At 35.3% G+C, this 23141-nt stretch overlaps 1 protein-coding gene across 2 annotated transcripts in view; it reads right to left on the bottom strand.

The window, feature by feature from the left end:
- Positions 1-9465: 9465 nt before the first annotated feature.
- The window catches only part of stumps (DBB domain-containing protein stumps), a 55806-nt gene continuing 42130 nt past the window's right edge, over positions 9466-23141 (bottom strand). For both annotated transcript variants that reach the window (XM_085958450.1, XM_085958461.1), the window contains 9 exons: positions 22717-22877; positions 21384-21528; positions 19250-19401; positions 17446-17578; positions 15747-15937; positions 14008-14920; positions 13229-13306; positions 12856-12938; positions 9466-10350 (listed from right to left, as the gene is read on the bottom strand). In XM_085958450.1, coding sequence (XP_085814576.1) covers positions 9970-10350; positions 12856-12938; positions 13229-13306; positions 14008-14920; positions 15747-15937; positions 17446-17578; positions 19250-19401; positions 21384-21528; positions 22717-22877 — 2237 coding nt within the window. In that variant the 3' untranslated portion in view covers positions 9466-9969. The remainder of the gene's footprint in view (positions 10351-12855; positions 12939-13228; positions 13307-14007; positions 14921-15746; positions 15938-17445; positions 17579-19249; positions 19402-21383; positions 21529-22716; positions 22878-23141) is intronic.

The following is a 23141-nucleotide window of genomic DNA, read 5'->3' as shown; positions in this document are numbered from 1 at the left end:
TGCTAGAAGCGGGGCTTACTGAAGGTAATCCCCAAAGCCGGCGGTCGAGAACCGTCAAGCCCCAAAGCCTACCGTCCTCTAACACTCTTACCGGCTCTCGGTTAGGTGCTGGAGAAACTTTTGCTACAGGATTGAAGCCCACCTGGAAGAGCATGCGCCGCTTTCTGATAAGCAATTTGGATTCAGAAGAGGCAAATCAACGACAGACGCCATAAGAAACGTGATTGCCATCGCTGAAAATTCCCGCCGTAAATACGTCCTAGGAGTTTTCCTGGACATTGCAGGTGCGTTTGATAATGCATCCTGGCCTCTTATACTTCAAAAGCTCCGGCTGAAGAGACTACCAGGAAATTTGTTCGCGTCAATTCGAGTTTCGAGTTGTATCAACCAATGGCAATCACATTCCTTATGGCGTCGACTGTTGATTTGCCTCTTCTGAATCCAAATTGCTTATCGGAAAACGGCGAGTGTGTCTCCAGGTGGGCTTCAATCCTGCGGCACAGTAGTTTCTCCAGCACTTTGCCCAGAGCGGGCAGAAGTGTTAGAGGGCGGTAGGCTTTGGGGCTAGACGGTTCTCGGCTGCCAGCTTTGGGGATTACCTTAAGTAAGCCCCTCTTCCAGCAATCGGGGAACGTGCCGCTCCTGATGCAGTCACTGAAGAGGGCTGTAATCTCTGGCCCGGCGATGGCCCATGTGCGTTTGACAAGTAAATTGTCAATGCAGTCCGGGCCTGGGGCTTTGCCAGCAATCAACGTGCGTACGATGTGGTTGATCTCCTGTTCGGAAGGCAACGATGAATGATCCGTGTCGATGGGAAGAGAGGCCTCGAAGCGGGCCATCCTCATGGCATCATCATCCCTGGATACATCATCCAGGGGGATGAGAGCCTCGAGTAGGACCGCAGCTGTTTCAGACTCAGTACTGGTGAATCCGCCACCCGGTTTCTCGATACCGTACAAGAGGCTCGTCGGTCTGAGTACCAGGGAATGTCTTAAAATGTGCTCCGAACGGGAGGAGATGCTCAGGTCGGTCCAACTAGCTGTTGGGCCCATCGGGCCGTCAGACTTGGTTGCTACTAAGGCCAATTATCTTGCATTTAAAAAAATTGCGGCGTCTTACTGCGGGCGTGAAGATCTCTTCACATAATTTTTGCTGTCCGTATGATTAGTTTCATTATTTTATTTAATATACATTAGAATCATTTTTATTTTCATAATTTCCCTGTGCTCTTCTCTCTCCGGCACTTTGCATTAGAAAGTAACTTAAAACTCAGTCAGAGCTCACTTTGAGCGTAGCAACCTTAGTGGCATTCCCGGCCTAAAACTTAACTAGATGCTTCACATCGCCAATGTAGGGCCACGTGATACGCTCGATTAAGACCGGGTGTGGTGCGTGGCGGGTTTGGTTTGGAGGGATTAACTTCAATGTCGATCGCGAACCTCTCTGTTTTACCGACGGATTGACTAGTAGTTAGTTAGGCCTAGATAGGTAGGCTCCGCTCGGCCGGGGGTTGCGAGAACCGCGAAGAGTGGACATAGGCTGTGGTGTTATGGGAAAGTTGATGGTTCGGTTCGCCCTTTGAGGTGGTCTCCTGTGGGAGACCTTCATCTGGTTTCAACGTCTTTGATTGTTTGTAGTGAAAACTATCGTTTTGCAGATCCGTCTTTTTTAATATGGACCGACGATATCTCAGATGGTATTTCGGATAAATCCGCCATTCATAAGAGAGACAAGAACGATTCTGAAATGACGGATACAGAGAAATACTGAAACCTGTTTTTTTCAATTATTTTTTTCGTATTTCATGTTTTTTTTAAATTTCAATAAACCTTTTTTTTATAAATGCATAGGTACCTACGTTATTTAATTTTACCGAAATCTTCATGATAATACCATTTGGAGCCATATATAAATATATAGGTATTTGAATAATATTGATGGTGGCCAATAACTAGGTAAGTAGTATTACCAAATCAAAATGCACGACCCCAGCCGCGGTACTGATGTTTACCCCTGGACTGACGGGATATGGCCATAGCGGTTGTTTAGAAAGCTCGGCGCAACAAGGATCGGCTCCTCAAGGCCGAAGCACCCTAAACAATAGGTACCTGCCATATTACGTAAGCTGAAAAATAAAACACCTGCTGTGGAAAAGACGTACGTACCCGAGAGATAACCTGGCGTACCCAGATTCAACGAACTTCACACCTCCGCTCGAATATCCACCCCAATCAGCTTAAACAAATGACTAATTAATGCTAAGACCACCCGGCAGTCATAATTATGCTGGCAACTAAGAGAACAACAAATTTTCCTGCCGAGGGCCATGGACCGCAAGCAGATACCCTGGCGCCACGTCACGGCGAACTGGGTCAACAATTCCAAAAATCTGCCGTACCGACAACTCTCCGCGGACCCTGACCTAAGCCAAGGGGGACGATGACTGAAGGTACCACTCCGAAAAACAATAAGCCATGAGGACCTCCTAAAATACCTCCAACAGACTTAAAACCTCTCCCTAATCACAGGCCGAAATAAAAGCAGCTGACATCCACACCTAGCGGCGAGTAGCGACCCCACGGGCAGCGATTCAAACATCCCTTCCATAACATGGATGCCGGGCAGTCTTTAAATAAGCTTGAGCGAGTAAAGGAAGCCCTCTTTTCCCCCTCGACGATCTCCAGACCAGACCTGGTCCACTACAGCACCTTCATCCGAAGGTCCCGAGGCATGCAGCTCCGCCCTACAAAGCCCTGAGTACTCTGTGCATTTATTACTGTTGTTTCTTCTTCAATTTAATTATATCTGCCATTTCTCCGTTTGTTTTTGAGCCAAGCTATTCAATTTTAATAACTTTCAAATCATCACACAGTATTGTGTTTTCCCCGTGATCAATTTTAAAGTATTCTTATTAAACCAGCACCTCCCTATTAGGCTTGTCTACGATTATATTAGAGGTATTCAAATGCGACGCGATAAAGCATATTATTAATTAAAGTAATATTGTCGCTATAATTTATATTTTGTGTTATACCTTCTTCACGATATCGTGCCATATTGTTAATATTCCGTTTTTCTTTCTTTCGCATTATTTGAATATCCTGCATTGGTCTGCGAACCACTGCCATTTGTCGGAAACCCCCCGACGCTTCACTATCGCGTCCACCCGAGACGCATTTCTGTATATATCGGGAATAAGATCGATTAATTATTCATTTTTAGATTTCTTTTCTATTTATGTTTATTTCTCCATGCGATCCGTATAATTTTGTTGTAATAAATAAAAAAATTAATATTGTATAGCCCTGGGAAGGACTGCATTTCTTCTACCGCCCGCACAACAGCCTTGTAATAAGTTAATTGTTTAGATTATTGATAAGCTCTCCTGTATACGATAGCGTTTAAATATAGAAATAAACTGGTCCCAACCCTACGCACACTCTACACGGCTTTCCAATCTTCGGTTTTAATTAATAGAAATCTATTTGTTACGCCGAATGTGCGAAATTGAATATTACATGAAATGGGCAAAATTTTGCCTAAATCATGAAAAATGCAAGCCCGTTGTCTTATTCATGAATTAGACAAAATATCTGGAGAGTGCGTGAAATCGGCAGTAATTTTTCTGCCTACTTCATGTCTTGGACAAATTAGATACTAGCGCTACGGTGGTATTTTTTGCAACTAAACTAAATGTGTGAAATGCTCGTCGATTGGTCAAAATATACGTATATTGTCTATGGTCGAAATAGGTGGTCGCGCTCCGGTGGTATTTTTTGCAACTAACCAAATTTGTGTCAAATGTCATTGATTATAATATAAAAATATACCAATCAATAACTAAAATGACGTTCATGTCCATTTACTATGCGCAAAAAAACTAGAACTATAATATGATAACGGATGAATTTTATTTAAAGGTATTTTCGCGATTTGATTCGTGCTTGGGTATCGTACATGCAATGGTCGATTGTATTGTTGACACTTGTTAGCTAACCTCAAAATGGACATTCAGTTGAATAATTCAGAATTTCAAAACCTAATCTAACCTAACCTAACCTAACCTAAGCCAACCTAACCTAATAATATTATATTATGTCCAATTATAACTAATAAAATCATCCGTATTATATTTACTTTTTCTGCTGTCATGTTGACAGTTTAAGAATTCCATGCCCTGGCGACTTCATGTACTCGGCAGAAAATTTACCTTATTCATGAATAAGGCAACAGGCTTGACTATTACATGAATTAGCCAAAATTTAGCCCATTTCATGTAATAGTCAATTTCGCACATTCGGTGTAACATATTCATAGATACTACTGCCATCTGTTGCTTACTTGAGCATGCCATATATATAGATATGCCAAAAAGTTATCACAGAATACCAAAAAGCTTCACTTTCTCTGGTAAAGGATATACTCGAGGATTGGCAAGTAGTTTTGAATAGTCAACTCCAAAGATCCAACCAGTGGTTGTCATACTGGGCACCTCTGGCCCCGTAGCTCCAAGCAGAGCTCTGTATAACCTGTGTCGATAGAATTAAATTATGTTATAATTTTTGTTAGACTAAGAGTTAGAAAATATATATTCGACATGCCTATGCTCTAATATAACTTACTTGTATCAATTTAATTTATATTATACCTGTTTTACTAATTAATTGTATACCTAATTTTTACCCTGTATTTCCGTCGCCTTATTGTGTAATAAACGCCCACCGCGGCAAACAAACCGAGCTTTCTTCTTAGTAGGTATATAAAAAGGTTGACAATATCTATAAAAAAGTAGCAAATTACTGATTTTTTCCTGTCACAAACATAAAAAATAATAGGTACCTAATTAATAACTGACTAACTTAATGATGAAAAATGATAATTAACGAGAAAGTTATCTTTCGCAAGAGTCAAAACAATTACTACCTGTATTAGAGTCACCATATGACAAAAAATAATGTTTTATTTTGCCCCTGTCTGTTCTATTTTGTCACTGTTCTGTTTCTTCATGTTCAGTTTATTCATGTTCTGTTTTGTCCGGTTACCCTCTTAAATACTTTGAGCCAGGGCATACATTAATGTCGGCTGATAGCTACCACCTCCAACATTCTGTGGATAAATTATTGAAATGAAAGCCCAAGAAAATACACAAGACTTCGTCGTACTACATCATAACTACGACGTAGTGACAAAAGTGATGCAGCACTTGATTTTTGGAAGTGGAAGGATTATTCATCCAATTATAAAATCAACTATAAGAAAACGGACCCACGTAGACCATACATGAAGGACATGAAGCCGTCAGAGGCAATAAATTTTTAAAGTAGAAAACTTCATTTGATATCGAGTTTTTGAAGAAAAAAACCCAAGATTAGTGACACAAGTATCCAGCATTTAGCTGGGTCACCCAAATTCAAATTCGAATAACCCGCTTAATGTGCATGCACAAACGAAAAAACATTGGGTGACCCAACGTTTAGCTGGAATACCCAATTTGAAATTGGAATTTTTCGGTTATTATAGGTGCACGAACGTTAACTAATTTTGCACAAACAAACGCACCCAAAATAAGTTTGAGTTTTAACATTGGGTGATCCAGGTAAATGGACCTGTTTTCATACGCCCTATGAGAAAAAAAATTAACAATTTTATTCTACAACAAAAGTATGTAAACCTGAAGACTTTTTTACTATGTGTGATTATTGGAAAGATAACAAAGGACATTTTAAAAAATAAAATAATATTATAATGTTTATAAAATGTATTTAAAAATTACATTGACATATTATACAAAAGTTTATTACTTACATCTTACAACATTTCTTATTCTAAAATGAAATTATATTGTAATAAAAAATTAAGCTACTTTTATAAAGATGTGCCAAATACGGCAAATTAATTATTATTGATCGATTTTTTTCAGAATAGTTCAATACTCATCCATTATATTTATACAAAATAAATAATATGTTATTTTATTCTAATTTTATTAAATTATATTAGTGAGACATGAATGTGTGATAAAAAAAAAATTAAAAAGATAAATATACATTAATGAAAAATGACTTACTGCTACCTACATGTACCAACATAATATTACGCTCAAAAGGTATTTGAATATTAATATGGTGTACTTGTGATACGGTCAGTAGTATTGGCAGACTGTAATAATGAATTTAACATAAATGTACATTTTTTTAAACGAGACAAAAAGTTATTTCAACATAAATTTGAATTAAGATAAAATCTTACTTTTAGGCCATCCTCTCAGATGTATACTCAAAAAAGACGAGACTGAAACTCCAGTATCTAGCTAATGTATTTCAATGGTAAGACTGGAATCTCTCAGTTTCAAAATCTCCGCAACTGAAACCGAGGAGACGCGACATGCTAGTCTCCCAGTCTCTCAGTTGCCAGTCAGCCATTAAACAGTGGTACCAATATCAGTAGATTTGATAAAAAATCATATTTTCTTACCAAAATTGGTAGCACTGAACAAGATGATAACAAGCCAAGACGTCAAAAGTTAAAGATGGGTGAACGGATTTTTAATTTTAAATACGTGACAGATGATGAGAAATACTCCTACCCGTATAATTACAGGCTGCCAGAATATTCCCGTAAAGAAATTACGGAAAAAGCTTAGAATTAAGTAGGAAAGACAATGGGGTTTGACAGTTTGAGGTTATGAGATTATTAGGTTTCAGTAGCCCCGTGTGCGAAGCATCAGTCACTGACCAGTTTATGAGTTCCATCAGCAACCAGTTTGTCGGATTTTAATTTCTGCGTGAGAGGATGGCCTTAGGGTTTCAAATAATCAGTTTATATTATGGTAATATATTAATAAAAATAAAGTCAAATATATTTAGGTAACTTAAAACATTATTTTACATGTATAATAATATAATATATACCTACTCTTGGGTATATATTTATTTGTACTCTAACAAAAAAAAATCATCAGTCCATAGTAATATTATGAAAGTTGTAAATTATTATGCTATGTATATGATATAATGAATATTTTATTCTTTACCTGTCTGTGGTGGGTGCAATATAATTTTACTTACTATAAAACTTATTAAAATTAGGTATTTTAGGTATACCTATTTTAAAATCATGTTAATAATATACTCTTTATTCTTGGATTAACAAAAATATGTACACATTAATAATTGTGACTTAATATACTCTACAAAATATCTTGATTAACTTAATTCCATTATTGATCTAAAGTATATTCTAGTCTTTAAATAAATGCAAAATATAGTTATAACTAAAATATCTTAATAATCTCAAATCAATGGTATTCTTTGATAAGTCAGCGTTACTTGACTCATATTAGATTTATGTATTATAGTTTCATTAATCATGGAAATGCTGCAGGTATGGACGACACATTTTGAAGATTTCGATGGTCTGACAATGCAATATTTAAATCTATACAAAAAAAATGTTATAATCTCATATTTACATGCCACGGTCATTTTAACAATATGTCTATTTTATACAAAGTTAAAAGGTTACTTATTTTTGGTTGCATAATTGAGCCTATATCCGGAAAACAAGCGTTAGATATTGGCAGTTAAACATTTCAGTTGGTTGTTGTGGAGATACCCGTTATCGAAAATATTTAATTCTGATGAATAAAAGTAAATTGACTAATTGAGAACACGGTTTATTAAACAAAAAAACTTTATTAGATAAACCACCATATTTATAATAAAATAGGTATATGGTAACAAATTTAACGCTGTTTTTCCGTATAACATAAAATAATCGTACAACTCTGATTTTTACCCTAAGTTTTTAAGTGAGTCACTTGAAGTGATGTCTTCATCAGAAGGTCCATTTCAAACATATATTGGGATGAATTCCAATATATTTTTTAACCAATCAGCACTTTTGGCTTCACAAAAGGCAATTAAGACAAAATGTCTTCCATTTACTTTGAAACATCCCGTTGGATTTTATTTCCCAAAACTTGGAAAATAAATAATTTTGTTCAACGGCTGAAAAAATGTATTGCACAACTTCTGACAGCACTTACCCACATACATCAAAGTATATTTTCCAGATAATCTTTCCTTTAAAAGTTTTATAATTTTGACCACTAATGGTTTTTGACGTATTAATTAGTTTCATCAATGATACGCCTTTTTTAGAACACATAGATTCAGATTTTATACTCTGAAGAGTAAAAAAATATGTATCGCAATAACAAATGGAAATGCCGCGAACGTCCGTAAGCATCAATTGTGTGTACAGTGCCACAAACTTATCTGAAGAATTGATGGGGGAAACACAGTCGAAAACTACCCAATCAAGACTCGCAACTGGACAGAATCTGACATTGGAATGGCGTATTCCATATGGCGTCCATTTGGGTTCTAGTAGTTCCATTTTTGATCATTATTCAGATAAGTTGGTTGGACTGTATGTCGTGTACGGCATAGATATTATGGTATACGGATAAACAGTGTGCAACGCGTGGTCAGTTTGGACTGTCTACTGCCACCTATTGTTGGAATATCAAAATAATATTTGGTGAGTGCATGCACAGGTGTATGCCGCGTAATATAAACGATTTACGAAAAAAATAGCGCAATTACATATTTTAGTTTAATTTAAATCTTATTTTTTGTTTGACTTTCATCTAATGGATGGAAATGCATCAGATTATTTGACCACCTACAACCAATTGCAATATAATTGTGTGACATCTATTTGCTACAGAAATATCAGATAGGACATATTATTATTGCCAGAATGCCCGTGATATAATCATTTTAATTGCTTACTTAATACATATAACCATGGTGTTTCTATTATTATAAATCATAATATCCGTAAATAAATTGACATACGTTACAATAATTTTATTATGTCAAATCATGTGTGCATACATTTAAAGTGCATATTTAATTCAAATTTGTACAAGGAAAAACCCATTCAACATGTAAAAAGCATTCATTTTGACTGCAAAACAATAAATTATTCTCCTTATTTATATTGATTAAAATATAATTATAATATTTAATTGCGACATAATTGACAGGTCTATCATAATATTTAAGTCTTTTGTTGATTTATTGATTAGCAATGTCACTTGGACAACAGCAATATGGTGTACATTTCAATTTATGGATACAACCAGTCTGTTTTTATCATGGCTGTTTGTTCTATCACTTTTTCAATCATACTTATTTGTTTTACTTGAATTAAGAATAGGTGCATATTATTACAGATAATGTTAATTTTCTAAAATTCATTTTGCCCTGCCTTACCAAACCATAATAGATAAAAAATATTCTTCTATCTATAAAATATGTAAAATTATGTGTTATAATGGCATCATTTTAGATATTTTATAGATACTATTTTACGAATATTTCTTGACTATCATCTACTATCGCTTGGATTAAGCAGGGTTTAATTGAATAATTTTTTCTTTAATATTCCTTTTTTAGAATCTAATTTAAAAACTAACAAACCCTATTTATACATTGTAGCCTTAGTTCAATGAAAATATATACGTATGACTGACAAAGTTTAGTGCGCACTATTTATGTCTGATCTTAACCGCCGACCTCCACCCTACGCCACTGTTTTGTGATATAATTATAATATTTCAATTGGTGGTTATAATTATGAATTTGTACTCCTTTTGCGAATTTTTCAAATAATAACAAATCTCTCGGGTCAGTATTTAGTAGTTGAATATTAGGCTTTGTCCACATGGCGCGTTTTGATTCGCGCGCATTTCAGGTACATGTGACCTCATTGAATCATCCAAAAGCACTCTCGCCGTGACGACAGTCGCGCGCGGTCGAGGTACAGGTGACCTCATTGAGGTGTCCACATTAACTCGCAGCGAGACACGTACCATGTGGAAAAGGCCTTAGATAAGTCTGTAAAATAGTGATTAGTCAATAAATAATATTATTAGGAATATGTAGGTCCATACATTTATCAAGCGGGTGACATATTCATGTATTGATGATCCGACACGTCGTTGGCCATATTAAACCTGCTCTTGTTGACATTTTGCCCTTGGGAGCAGGGCAAACTGTCCGACGTGACGTCTTGCAGGTGCACAGGTATCTGGTTTTCGGTGATGGTGTCCATGGGAGGCGGCGTCTTGATCATGTATTCCTGTTTGGAATGGCACATGCCGGGAATCCCTGGGACGGGGATGCATGGTAGAGGCTGATTCTTCCCCGTGTAGACGGTCTGGTTGGAAATGAACGGTCGCGGAGGCGGAGGTATCAGATAGTCATCGAAGGCAGAGCTGTCCGTTGAACGCTCACTATTTGTTGTCGCCCTTTGTATGTTTTTCATTTCCATGAACATCTGTAACAATAAACATAATAAATTAGGAATAGGGTCAGAAACAATGGCTATTTGAAAAAATCTTGGACCGAATAGGGTTCGAGCCCACATCAGAGCTTTACCAATTAAGCTATTAACCCAAGTATTTATTCCTTGCTGATATTTCCCAACAAATGCACATCTAAAGCGTGTCTGGAAATTTGTACGTACGCAGTTCGCCATATCACACTTTACCGTGAAATGTTGTATCGGAACTATATGGTCGTATATTAAAGGCCGTCTAACCTCTTTGGGTCGTATAGTACTGAGATAAAATTCATTTCTAAATAAAACACGGTTCTTGTCGGTTTACATGAAGCTAGCGGCAAACAAATTTTGAAAATAGCCAATGTACTAGATTATTTGTTGGGTTAGGTTAGGATCTTATAAAATTGGAACATTATTGTCTGCAATGCTCCATGAACAATGCATAATTCTTTCATCTCAGTGCAAACTGTGCTACGTTGAAATGTAATACATACAATTTACATGTAACCCATCTGAAGTGCTTGTTAAGAATTATCGGCATGGATAGAAGTATGTACCTGGGACGGTAGCTTAATTGGTAAAGCTGTCTACCAGAATGCGATAAATGTTGGTTTGAATGATAAATTAAATCCGTGTATTCATTCTTGAATAAAAAATAATCTAATTAACATCACAGACAGTCCTCAACTTTCACCTATAATTGGTTAGGCACTGAAAATGTGTATGAAATTTGACTATGTATAAGTAAAATAATAATTGGATTATATTTATATTGGCATTTTTTTATCACTTTAATTTATCATTAACTTTTTCAACTTTTTTTCCATATGCTTTTGGAAGTTATAGATAGATTATTACATATTGTGTGAAATTACATATTATTTTTTCTTAGATTTTGGTCTATGGATTTTTGATTTATCGGGTTTTGGAAATATTGATTCATTGACTAAGAAACTGATGAATTGACATTTCAAGATGCCAAATTAGATTAACGGCCCACGTGCTCGTCGTAGGTCAAAATTGAGTTTTTATCGTATTTTCAAACCATGATCCTGGACACTCCTTAAACGTTGTAGATAATCTATTTATATAATTTTGAAGCCTTATTATCCTTTATAGTTATTTTAAACATTTGATGACTGCATAAAGTATTTTTGTTCCATAAAATAGTATTCTTTTAAACCTCTCGCTCTAATGTTTTAGAATATAGTCATATTTCGGTACATAACTGTGCAGTGGTGTTAAGATTTTTTACATTTATTAATTTTAAAACGCATTTATAAAACCATTATTATAATTTATTACGAGATAATTTTTGTAAAATATTCACGATAAAAAAATATATTGATAATCTCTGTGATCCCAAATTTGACAAGAATTAGGCATTTTATTATTCAAAAAATCGGCAAGATTAACACATTTGAAGATGATTCTAAAGATACTTATTATAAGCTATGTCTTTGACCATTCAAGCGTGATAAACATCTTATGAATAATGATTGCTTTATAATAATTATTGACCTAAGAATAAGGTAGTGTTTTTTTGAAATACGCCATTTCTTTTGTCATTCCCCAGTGGTTAAGCTACAACATACGGCCGTAGCCATAAATTGACAAACTATAATTGAAGTAGGGAGTAAAATGATATTAACGCGCGTGTTTGAACATGTACCGTTTAAAAAAAAAATAAAAAAAAATTCGGTTAGGTACATGTTCAAACACGCGCGTTAACATAATTTTACTCCCTACTTTAATTAAAGTTTGTCAATTTATGGCTACGGCCGTATGTTGTAGCTTAACCACTGGGGAATGCCAAAAGAAATGGCGTATTTCAAAAAAACACTACCTTATTCTTAGGTCAATAATTATTATAAAGCAATCATTATTCATAAGATGTTTATCACGCTTGAATGGTCAAAGACATAGCTTATAATAAGTATCTTTAGAATCATCTTCAAATGTGTTAATCTTGCCGATTTTTTGAATAATAAAATGCCTAATTCTTGTCAAATTTGGGATCACAGAGATTATCAATATAATTTTTTATCGTGAATATTTTACAAAAATTATCTCGTAATAAATTATACTAATGGTTTTATAAATGCGTTTAAAAATTAATAAAAGTAAAAAATTTTAACACCACTGCACATTTATGTACCGAAATATGACTATATTCTAAAACATTAGAGCGAGAGGTTTAATAGAATACTATTTTATGTAACAAAAATACTTTATGCAGTCATCAAATGTTTAAAATAACTATAAAGGATAATAAGGCTTCAAAATTATATAAATAGATTATCTACAACGTTTGAGAAGTGTCCAGTATCATGGTTTGAAAATACAATAAAAACTCAATTTTGACCTTCGACGACCATGTCCCCCCTTAAGTATAGAAATCTTACATGACGTTATCTAAATAATTTAAGAATAGTGTTTGACTATTATTATAATAATGGAAATATGCAAGAAATTCTCATATTTGAAAGTTTTAAATACCTTAATATCCTCATTATCTGATTGCGTTCCGCTATCACCGAGGCTTCCGCCGCTCGCTGTGCTCAAGCGTCCTGAAGATGAACCTGTTAAATAAATATAGTTAATAACGTATGAATGTACAGTAAAAACGAAACAATGATGCGGTTCGTCGATTGTAAATGTACGTATACGTACAAATACGCGGTCATCGGCTGCCAGGCATTTATCACGGCTCCCCATATACACTATCGACCGACCGCATTATTGTTTTGTTTTTACTGTACTCTGTACTATGTAGTATAATATAGTTTCAAAATCAGAAAATAGCATGCGTAAATAACTGTGTAAAATTTGATATCTTCAATTAAAGGTAACAGAAAAAACTATATCTTACTTGACACACTGTGAATGCTCAGTCCACTGTTTGGTCTCGGTCCACCCGGTTTGACATCAGTGACTCCATTTTTACTATCTGTAAGCATTCAATTTAAACATTGTACATAATATAATATAAGAAAAGATGTAGAAGATAATTATTAACAAAATGATTGTTTTTATTTTCATTCAAGAAGCACATTACATTATCCAATAGCGAAGGGTGGAGGTAGGCTGTTAAGATCCGCCATAAATAGTGCACATTAAACTTTGTTAGTCATACGTATTTGTTTTTATTAAACTAAGACTACAATTTTACAGATGGTGTTGGTTAGTTTTTAAACCAGGCCTAAATCAAACCATAATAGTTTTGGTATATTATTTTGGGTGGTAGGTATGACAAAATTGTGCACACTTTCATTTATACTTATTTGTTTTCGTTGGGTTAAGAATACATATTAAACATATTGTTGGTTATTTTTTTTTAATTCATTAAAACTATAATAGATAAAAAATATTATTCTATCTAAAAATATCCAAATTTATATATCATTTAATTGCATAATTTTAGATATTTTATAGATAGATGAGTATTTTTTAACTATTACCTATTATGGTTTGGTTTTCGCAGGGTTTAATTTAATTTTAAAAATTGACCAACACTATCTGTAAATTGTAGTCTTCTTTCGATGAAAACAAATACCTATGACTGACAAAGTTTAGTGTGCACTATTTATGGCGAATATTAACAGCCTACCTCCACCCTTCGCCACTGACATCACAAAATGGTTAACTTACTTTTTGATTTTCCTTTGGAGAATATCTTCCTGACTCTTTCAAAGGGCGTCGGTCTCTTCATATCGTCTTTGATCCGCCTCTGCAACTTGTCGTACTCTTCTCTCATCTTATTGAGCTGCTCTTGCTTCTCTTTCAGCGATTGCTGTGTCTCGTTTCGATTGCGCCAATCCATAACAAGTTTTTCGACTTCAGAAATCGTGAACACGTTCTTCTTGAAGTCGTTGATTATCTCGGCCAGTTCGTCTTGACCGGTGGGAGTGGTCACTTGGTGATCGTGGGAGCTTTTAGAACTCACCGACAGCGATGAGCTTAACTTGCTTTTTGGCGCGGAGCATCCCATGAAACTTGATTTCATTTCGAAAAATTCCGGCGGTAACGTAAACGGAGGTAACTTTTCAACGACCGGAGAGTTAAGAGTGACAGTTGGTTTGTGAGATAGATTCAGATCAATCTTTTGCGGTCGACACGGAGACGATACCTCTGTGAAGTTTTCCACTTTTCTGTTGGACGGCTGAATGAGGTAGTCGTGCTCGATTGCTTTCTGCACGCTGCTCTGCGACGTGAAAGAAGCGTTCATGGGATGGAAATCGTTTTCGTATAGCCATTCTCCGGAACAGCTCTTGGGCGGTGCGAGAACTCTCGGACTCTCCGGAGGTTTAATCATTCTATGTGAATGTTTGGCCTCGAGGTTTTGAAGACACTCTTCGCTGAACGGATCTGATCGATTGCTGTCTGGAGTATTGAGTGGGGTGTTGCCGGTCTTCACATTGTTGCTGTTGAATTTTTCCCATGAAGTTCGTGTCGGGTCGGTATTGAGAATCTTGTTTTGTGCTACCTGCGGAGCGGCAGCCTCTGACGGCTCCTCACTCATGTTTTTCAGATAATAATACATGTTCGAGAACTCACTCATTTGCTGGAATGATAAAAAGCATTTTTTAATGATTGGCAACTGATAAAACAGTGATTAAACAAATTTATTTCATAAAAATACTCTTTAAAGACAGCATTGTTTTGTATTGTCAATAGCTATTCTGGTTTAGTGAAACCAGAAAAAGTATTTTTCAAGTCTAATTTCCAACACTGAAAAAATTACTATTTTTCCGTGTATGGCGTGAATATGTCGACTTGACAAGTCTAAAAACATCAATTCTCAGTGCAGCTATTTGTAAGGTTGGTATTCTTTTGTAAATCAAATTATATGTTTTTTGATAATTATTTTTAATTTTAGTAAAATGCTTATAGATTCGCAACAAAGTCAAATGTAAACATTCCTGATTTACCACAGAATACCAACCTCTGAGAATTGATGTTTTTAGACTTGTCAAGTCAACATATTCACGCCATACACGGATTTGTTTTATAAATCGATTTATATTATTTCCTCTAGTTATGTTGAATCAGTGGTAATTTTTCAGTAAGTTTTATTTAATTGCATCTCATAATTTCATTACTAGATGTCTCTTATACTCATTACTCCCCATATTAAGCGAAGAGATTTAATTTACAACAGTTGAATTTACATAAAATGTACTATATATACAAAAAATAATTATAAAAACTAATTACAGATTGTTAAGCCTCATTTAGACCAAGCGAGCGAATGTTTGTTCTTCCCCTACTCCAGCGAAATTTTCCGCTTTTTGTTGAGCAAGCATAAGCATTTCGCTGGAGTGGGGGAAGAACAAATATTCGCATTCAAATGCGGCTTTAGAAGTAAAGTTCATGTGTTAATAACATACCACAAATCCTCGTAAGACAGCGGCCAAGTCCGGGAATCCGTGAGCCTGAGCCAAGTCAGCCGGGGTGAGATGCCGCACATTGCGGGCGTCACACGCTGCCTCGCCCCCAGGGCACTCCATCAGCTGCCAACAGAGGCGCTCCAAACCAAACCGGGCCGCAAAGTGAAGCAGAGACGGATACTCATCTACACCTGTAATTTAATTCACCATTAAAATCTATGCAATTGGCTGTCTACAAATCAGTCAGCCAGGCTTAGTTTTAAATAGGTACATATCGTCACCGTTCAGGCAAAAGTCACCAACCCTAAAAACATAGTTTTAAGATATCGCAATTTGAAAGTTTGAAAATGCAGGAAAAATCAGATTTTAATGTTTTTAAGGTTTTATCTACATTAAATTATTTTCTCATGTCTTCTTAATAATTTCTTTAAGGTACTTTTACTTTTTGATTCTAATTAAAACATCTGGAAGGTTTTGAAGGAGGCAAGGTAGCTCAAATTATGGTTTGGTGACTTTTGCTTGTTAATAATCTGAACAATGTTAGCCAAAAGAAGGATCAGTAAAACTCACCATCCATAGTATAGTGACTTTTGCTTGTATATTTATAACGAAGGATTTTTTTTTTATAGAGTCAATAATGTCTATTCACCTATAATGACTTTTGCTTGTTAAGATTTTATCGAAAGTCATTTAGTGAAAAACAAATAATTCGGATTTAAGCAAAATTTTACTTACTAATGTACCGAGGTGAGTTTTGCATCTTAAAGAACATAATTTTACGCTTCGGGTGACATACTCAACTCAAAACTGCCATTTTCAGGATTGGTGACTTTTGCCTGAACGGTGACGATATTATACATTAAATTAGAGAATAAATCATTGTCAGTCAGGGTTGATTCTCTCTCCTCTGACCCTAGTCTTTGCTGCCACATACCTTGCTGAACTTGACGAGTTTGTCGATTCAGACGGTTGTAAGGTGGTCCCACAGCCGTTTAGTACCCCTCCGGATACCACTGTAGGGCTGAATAACATGTCTCTCACTGAGCGAAATGTCTGACCCATTGCCATTTTAATCAACTTGGAAACTTCTATCATGTCACATACTCTTGTGTGCCTCTTTATCTATTAATTTCTTTTGTGGTCTTTCCGCGTTACTCGTATTTTATGGATTTCTGTTAAGCTCAAATAACACTAGCGGACTCGCAGATTCAACGACTCACGTTGATCGCACCCGATCATATAATGTCATTTTGGATATTTCCCCTGGAGTCGTGGCCAATATAGAATAACTAATATTTTCCACGCACGGCTCAGTTGAGTCGACGATTACCGAAATCGTACGTATCTTGAAAACTGGAAAATCGCTCCAGATCAGTAAAAATGACATTTCACGATCGAGGCAGATGATCGGCGAGAGTCTGCCAGAGCTTTATATTATCCATGTTTCACATGCATACATTAGAACTAGTAATGCATACTGGTTAAACACTTGACACACAATGGGAAGTTAGTCACGTTTGAAGGCACTATTCACTCCAGACCAATTTGGTTCTGCAGCCATTTTGTCAAACATGCCTCCATCCATAATAGACATTAAGTTTTGTCTGAGACAGACATAGAAGAAAATAAAAACCATTAGGAATTGCATTAAATTGTATGGAATATATGAATCTTGTCTACAAGTGAACGATTAACTTACTTGGACTGTTGGTTTTCATATTAGCTTGAAGTGGTGTCGACAAGAGATTGAAATGTGGTGGAATATTTCTTTGGAAAGCTGTCAGCATCCAATTATCGAGCTGATCTCGGTCTGTCATCTTGAAGCCCAGTGTCTGAAAATTATAGAACAAAACCTCAATAACTAACATTCTCTTTCTTATGAACTATTTAATTGACTAGTGTGCATTTCAAAATGTCCAAATATGACAACGATATCATAAGGGGTCATCCATAAATGAAATATATCTCCCACACTGTCCCACATTGTAAAATAATCTTTCAATCCCCCGTCTAAATTATGCCACATTTTTCCAACCATTTTTATCGAAATTATAGATTTCAATATAATGTTCTCACGAAATATCTTATTCTCAGAAAAAAATGAGTTAATATTTTGTTGGTATTGTAATTTTTAGAACGTCTCTTATCATTGTTATAAATCATCACATTATATCAGACCCTTAAGGCTATACCTCAGCTGGGGGACGGTCTAAAAAGATCGTGTCTAGGCGATACGCGGATTGTGTAAATGACGCGTGCTGAACGAAATATAATTTGTCATAAAAATTAAACATGCGTCCATTTAATGTTCTGTTTATTGTTCTATTAGTACCAATAATAATAATATATTCATTGACATGTTTTCTTTTTCAAGTAAATGGGTAATGTTTTTTAGTCATCTTTACACGATTTAAGAATTATTACCCCCGTCGCCATCACGAAACAAATTGACGTGTTCACAGCTCGACTTTCGCTCTCCGATTGCCAGCGAGTCCACAATTTCGTCGCACCTATAGTTGAAAATTATATGCCGTTTCACTGAAGTGTGCTCTTAATGTGTGATGACATATATAGATAACTCTAACTTGATATATTTTTTTACCATGTTCGATCTTAAGAAGATCATGAAATGAGTCTCCGGAAGCCTTGTCCACATGGCACGCTTTGACTCGCGCACATTCCAGGTACATGTGACCTCATCAAGCCGTCCACGTGGACTTGCGCTGTGACGACCGTCGCGTACTGTCGAGGTACAGGTGACCTCTTTGAGGTGTCCACATGCACTCACAGCGAGACACGCGCCATGTGGACAAGGCCTTAGCCACTTGCTCAATCTATTAGGTCCAAAAACACATTGAAAAACAACATGTGAATTTTTGCCATACCCGGGATTCAAACCCGGCTTTATGGGCTGACATGTTACTGCTCGGCCATCATGGGCGTTTTTTAATGCAGCATAAAAGAGTTCTTCAAAGTGTGATATCATAATCTGATGCAATGAAATCAATCTAAATCTACACTACACACCCAAATACAGAACAATTTACCTGATTTACAAAACTCAACTGATGATTTAGGATGGACATATTATATCAATATATTCACACCATATTATATCCGTGTATGGCGTGAATATATTGATAAATCTAAGAACATCAATTCTCAGTGCGGCTATTTGTATGTTTGGCTTTTTGCGGTAAATCAACAGTGCTGTTAAATTTTAGTTTGTTTAGAATTTACAAACGTTTTATTAAAATTTAAAAACATATAATCTGATTTGCCACAGAAAGCCAAGCGTACAAATAGCTGCCCTGAGAATTTATATTATTTTTAGACTTATAACATATTATTCACACCCATACACAGATATTGATAAACTTGAATAAGTTATTGTCAATTGTAGACTGATTGTCAGGTAGTTAATTAGAACCCAGTACAAGTAATACAACAACAGTTTTTATGGAAAAGAAATGGATATAATTTTTGTAAATTTATTAACATACTTGGCACATGAACTCCAATGGATTCTCACTGGCTCGAAGTATCTGATCCAATTCCCTAAGTCGACTTTCACACTTTATCTGACGACTGCCACACGGGACACCATTCTTTTCAATTTTTATCCAAACCAGCATGGAGACTTCCAAACAACAATCTGTAAAAATAATATTAGTTAAAATTTTGATACAAAAAAATTCGTTCATTTTTTAATGTTGAGGTGACTTTTTCTAATTGTCACTGTCTAGTAAATTTCCTCGCCTTGCACACAGTCACTGTATGGATACTATCTATGGCCTTATCTGACTACATTCTGTCTTCTATAAGCTGGCGTGCCGGTTTCTCCCCCGCTTCAGCATCCATCTTGTTCCCTCCCATTGAAAACTTGCAACAGTTGAACGCGATGGCATAATGCTTTCCATGTGACGTGTACGCCAGTTTATAGAATACAGATTATAGCGTTCTCTTAGGTATTCCTTACATACTGTAGTTTAAAGATCTTTCTCTGCCTATGTATTTTTTCCGACTTATACATGGTGTAAATGTGAACACTGCCATTGTGTCTGTGTCCCTGATAACCGATTTAAGACATTGAAAGCAACATTTGTTTGTTATCGCAAGACACCTAACCTGTCATTAGTGGTGGTTCTAATTGGGAGGACAGTGACTGCTCAAACGAATTGTTTTGGATGTCAATATAATTACAGGTAACCCTTGTTGATCACGAGGGATACGTTTTGGACACAGTCATGATAAGCAAAATTTCATGATCAACACGAGATTTAAAAACAAAATAAACATCATAAATAAAATAAAAGTAATATAACATTGCAATAAACTGAAAAGATAATATTTCGTTGCAAAAAAAGAATCTACATTGTTTACTCTGCTTGGCCTGTCTGTGCCTATTACAGCGGTCGAAATGTAAAATTTACGAAACGGAGCGCTCGAAAATTTTTTGAAAATATTTATATAATAAGTGTGTTAGATTTTTTGTTATATTGCCTATCTAGGCTCAGACGGTCAAATTATTTTTCCGACGAGACGGAGCAATAATTTTACCGATTTCACGAATTCCTGACATGTGGTACATGTCAAAACAAGTCAAAGACAAAAAAATATTAAAAATAGCTCGCAATATAAGAAATCTGGAGCCGCAATGAACACTGGGTTACCTGTATTCCAATTGCAGTGTGTTTAACTAACTCAGTATACTTTGTTGTACATTATATAACTCTAAATAAAATTGTTCAAATTTCATTTATTAACTTGTTGACTACTATTTACTAATTACTATTTAATCACCGCATTTAAATAACATGCTAATTATATCGAATGGCCAATTAATTAGTGTACAACAATAGTTACATTACAATTTACTAAGGAACATCAATATAGTTGAGGCGTCTAATTCCAAAAAAAATTTTTTTTTAATTTTAATTTTTAATTTGTATAATTTTACACAATATGTATTGATCTATAAATTCCAAAACGCGACATAAACCTACGAAGTCTCGATTTATTACAAAAAGCGCCAAGTCCGTGTTTCATAATATTTAAAGCTTGGTTGATTTCGCGCGTGTTTAAGTCAACCAATAAGGGAACGTTCAATATTGAAAAGGGCGTCTCCCATGCTGTAGAATCTGGTAAACTCATGACAGTGCCACGGAAATATGTGCCTTATGCGGAATAAATTTAAAAGTGAGGTACAAATAATAAGAGTTTATCGGCTGAAACAAATTGCCATTTAGTTCTAATTTCGACATAGAATACAACGGAAAAAATAATCTCATGTTAATATAAATAATTGAAGCTTGAAAGATAAAAACGTTGTTTCCCGAAAATATTGAATTGTGGACTTGTCGCTTTTTGTAATTAGACGCCTCAGTTATCCTATTCTGCTAACACATGTACGGCTGTCTGTCAAATATTGTAAAAATTCATATTATGGTATGTAGTTAAAAATGAACTCTAGCCACATAGCAAGAAGGGTGAATATTGCAATTTTTAACAGACATCTAACGTATCTATCTATATCAATATGTATTATCCGAATTTAGGTTGTTTATTAAAATCTAAATTTTACTTATCGGCTAGTATTTGAGTGATTTCGTTTAAAAATCATCAGTACGCACGCACCTGGTACATCGAACTGAAGAGTATACGGGTTCCTCTTCTTGAATGAGTTGATGTCGAGCACTTCTCCCTTTTTATCGACACGCACGGTGATCACATCTTCATTGGTAATTGGCTCGTTCAGAAGTGCGATGACCCTGTTTTGGCCCTATAAAAACAAAAACAGACTGGTCAGAAAAAATACCCAACTATCAAATACACGCAAAGACAAACCAAAAGATATTGTTTGTATTGCATATTAAATTTAGTAAACATAACATATTATTGCAGTGCGAACCAATTCTTGCACATTGTTATACATTTTCTTAAGAACCTATATTACGTTAATATTTTAGAATTTTGCAGAGCTATCACTCTTGTCGATTCCCAGTGAGGTCACAATATATTTTTGTGATTTTCTCACAGCCTGTGTGTTTGTGATTGTTTCACGTATATATACTAATTACACTACTCTCATTGGGCGTCATGGTCTGTTGTAGTGTTAATAATTAAAAAGTATATATTATATTGCTTCATAGGCCACTTGCGAATATTCAATTACGGTCGGAACTTGCTTATTACGATCACGGAAATAGCGAGATCTTGGATGCAATGAGGAAACATTCATTGATATTTTGGTGAGCTACTTCTCGGGTATACCGAGCAAAACTGTTAATGTGTCGATCGTTTAAAAACAACATTTTCGACCCTAGGCGATAAAATCCGACTGGGCAGTTAACTAGACCGATACCGCCGGGATCGGATTATGTTTAAGACACTAGTTAAGTGTCTAAGTACCTAATTGGTGTTTTTGCCGACGACATTGAAAAAGTATCCACTCATATGGTTGAAATTGCATGTAAAAAATCAAAGCTTTGTGAAGTTAGTAGGTACCTACCAGCGCCGGCGGCTCACCACTTCATTACAATAAACAACTTCTTTTGTAGTTTATGAATGCCATGCTTGTTTCGGGGATTTTTACGATGGTTTTCAGATTTTTTATGTTCTATGTTTAAATAGAACATGGCGCGAAAAATGTTACATAACGATATAAAGAGTAATGCTTATAACAAGCAAATTCAGTCGGTCCCATCTTTCTCGTAATAACCAAGTTCGACTGTAGTAACAAAACTCGCCACCAAATGTATCTACTTGGTTACTGTACACAACTCTGTAAGACAGGCAAAAGGTTCTATGTCTATTTTCCAGTGAATTTCAAAATCGACATGGGACGCTTTGAAAGGTTTTATGTCATATGTACACAACTTATTTTACAATAAAGTTACTTATGCAATTTTATCACAATAGAGATAGGTGTTTAGTGTAATTTTGTTTTTCAGCGTTAATAAATACTCACTGGTTTAATTTTCTTTGGGATAATTGAGAAACTAGCTTTCTCAGTGGGGGTGCGTAATCTTTTGCTCAAAATATCAACGGCTGTAGCGAGGAAATTGTCCACAAAAGCACTGTCATCCGCTTTTACAGTCATTCTCTGCCATTGATCATACGAAGGGAAAGCTACAAATAAATAAATAAATTAAATTAACAATTAGCAATTCTATTAAGTAGGTTATTAATTTGATAAATGAAATGTAATGAACAAAGCTTTTAAATCATTTATGTATAATCATAACATAATATTGATTAAATGTATATATATATTATTATAATAATGATTTAAGTAAACAACAATATTGGCAGACATGTCAAGTCTTGGTAGGTCTAACCGAGCTGTAGATAATTAATTTTATGGCATAAAATGTTTTATCTATGCTCTATAAT

This window comes from Rhyacophila brunnea, unplaced genomic scaffold (assembly GCF_057557595.1).
Source record: "Rhyacophila brunnea isolate RB1 unplaced genomic scaffold, BYU_Rbru_1.0 scaffold_11, whole genome shotgun sequence".
Classification (NCBI taxonomy): domain Eukaryota; kingdom Metazoa; phylum Arthropoda; class Insecta; order Trichoptera; family Rhyacophilidae; genus Rhyacophila; species Rhyacophila brunnea.
Note: the sequence above shows the minus strand (reverse complement) of the source record. Positions and strands in the feature narration are given on the sequence as shown.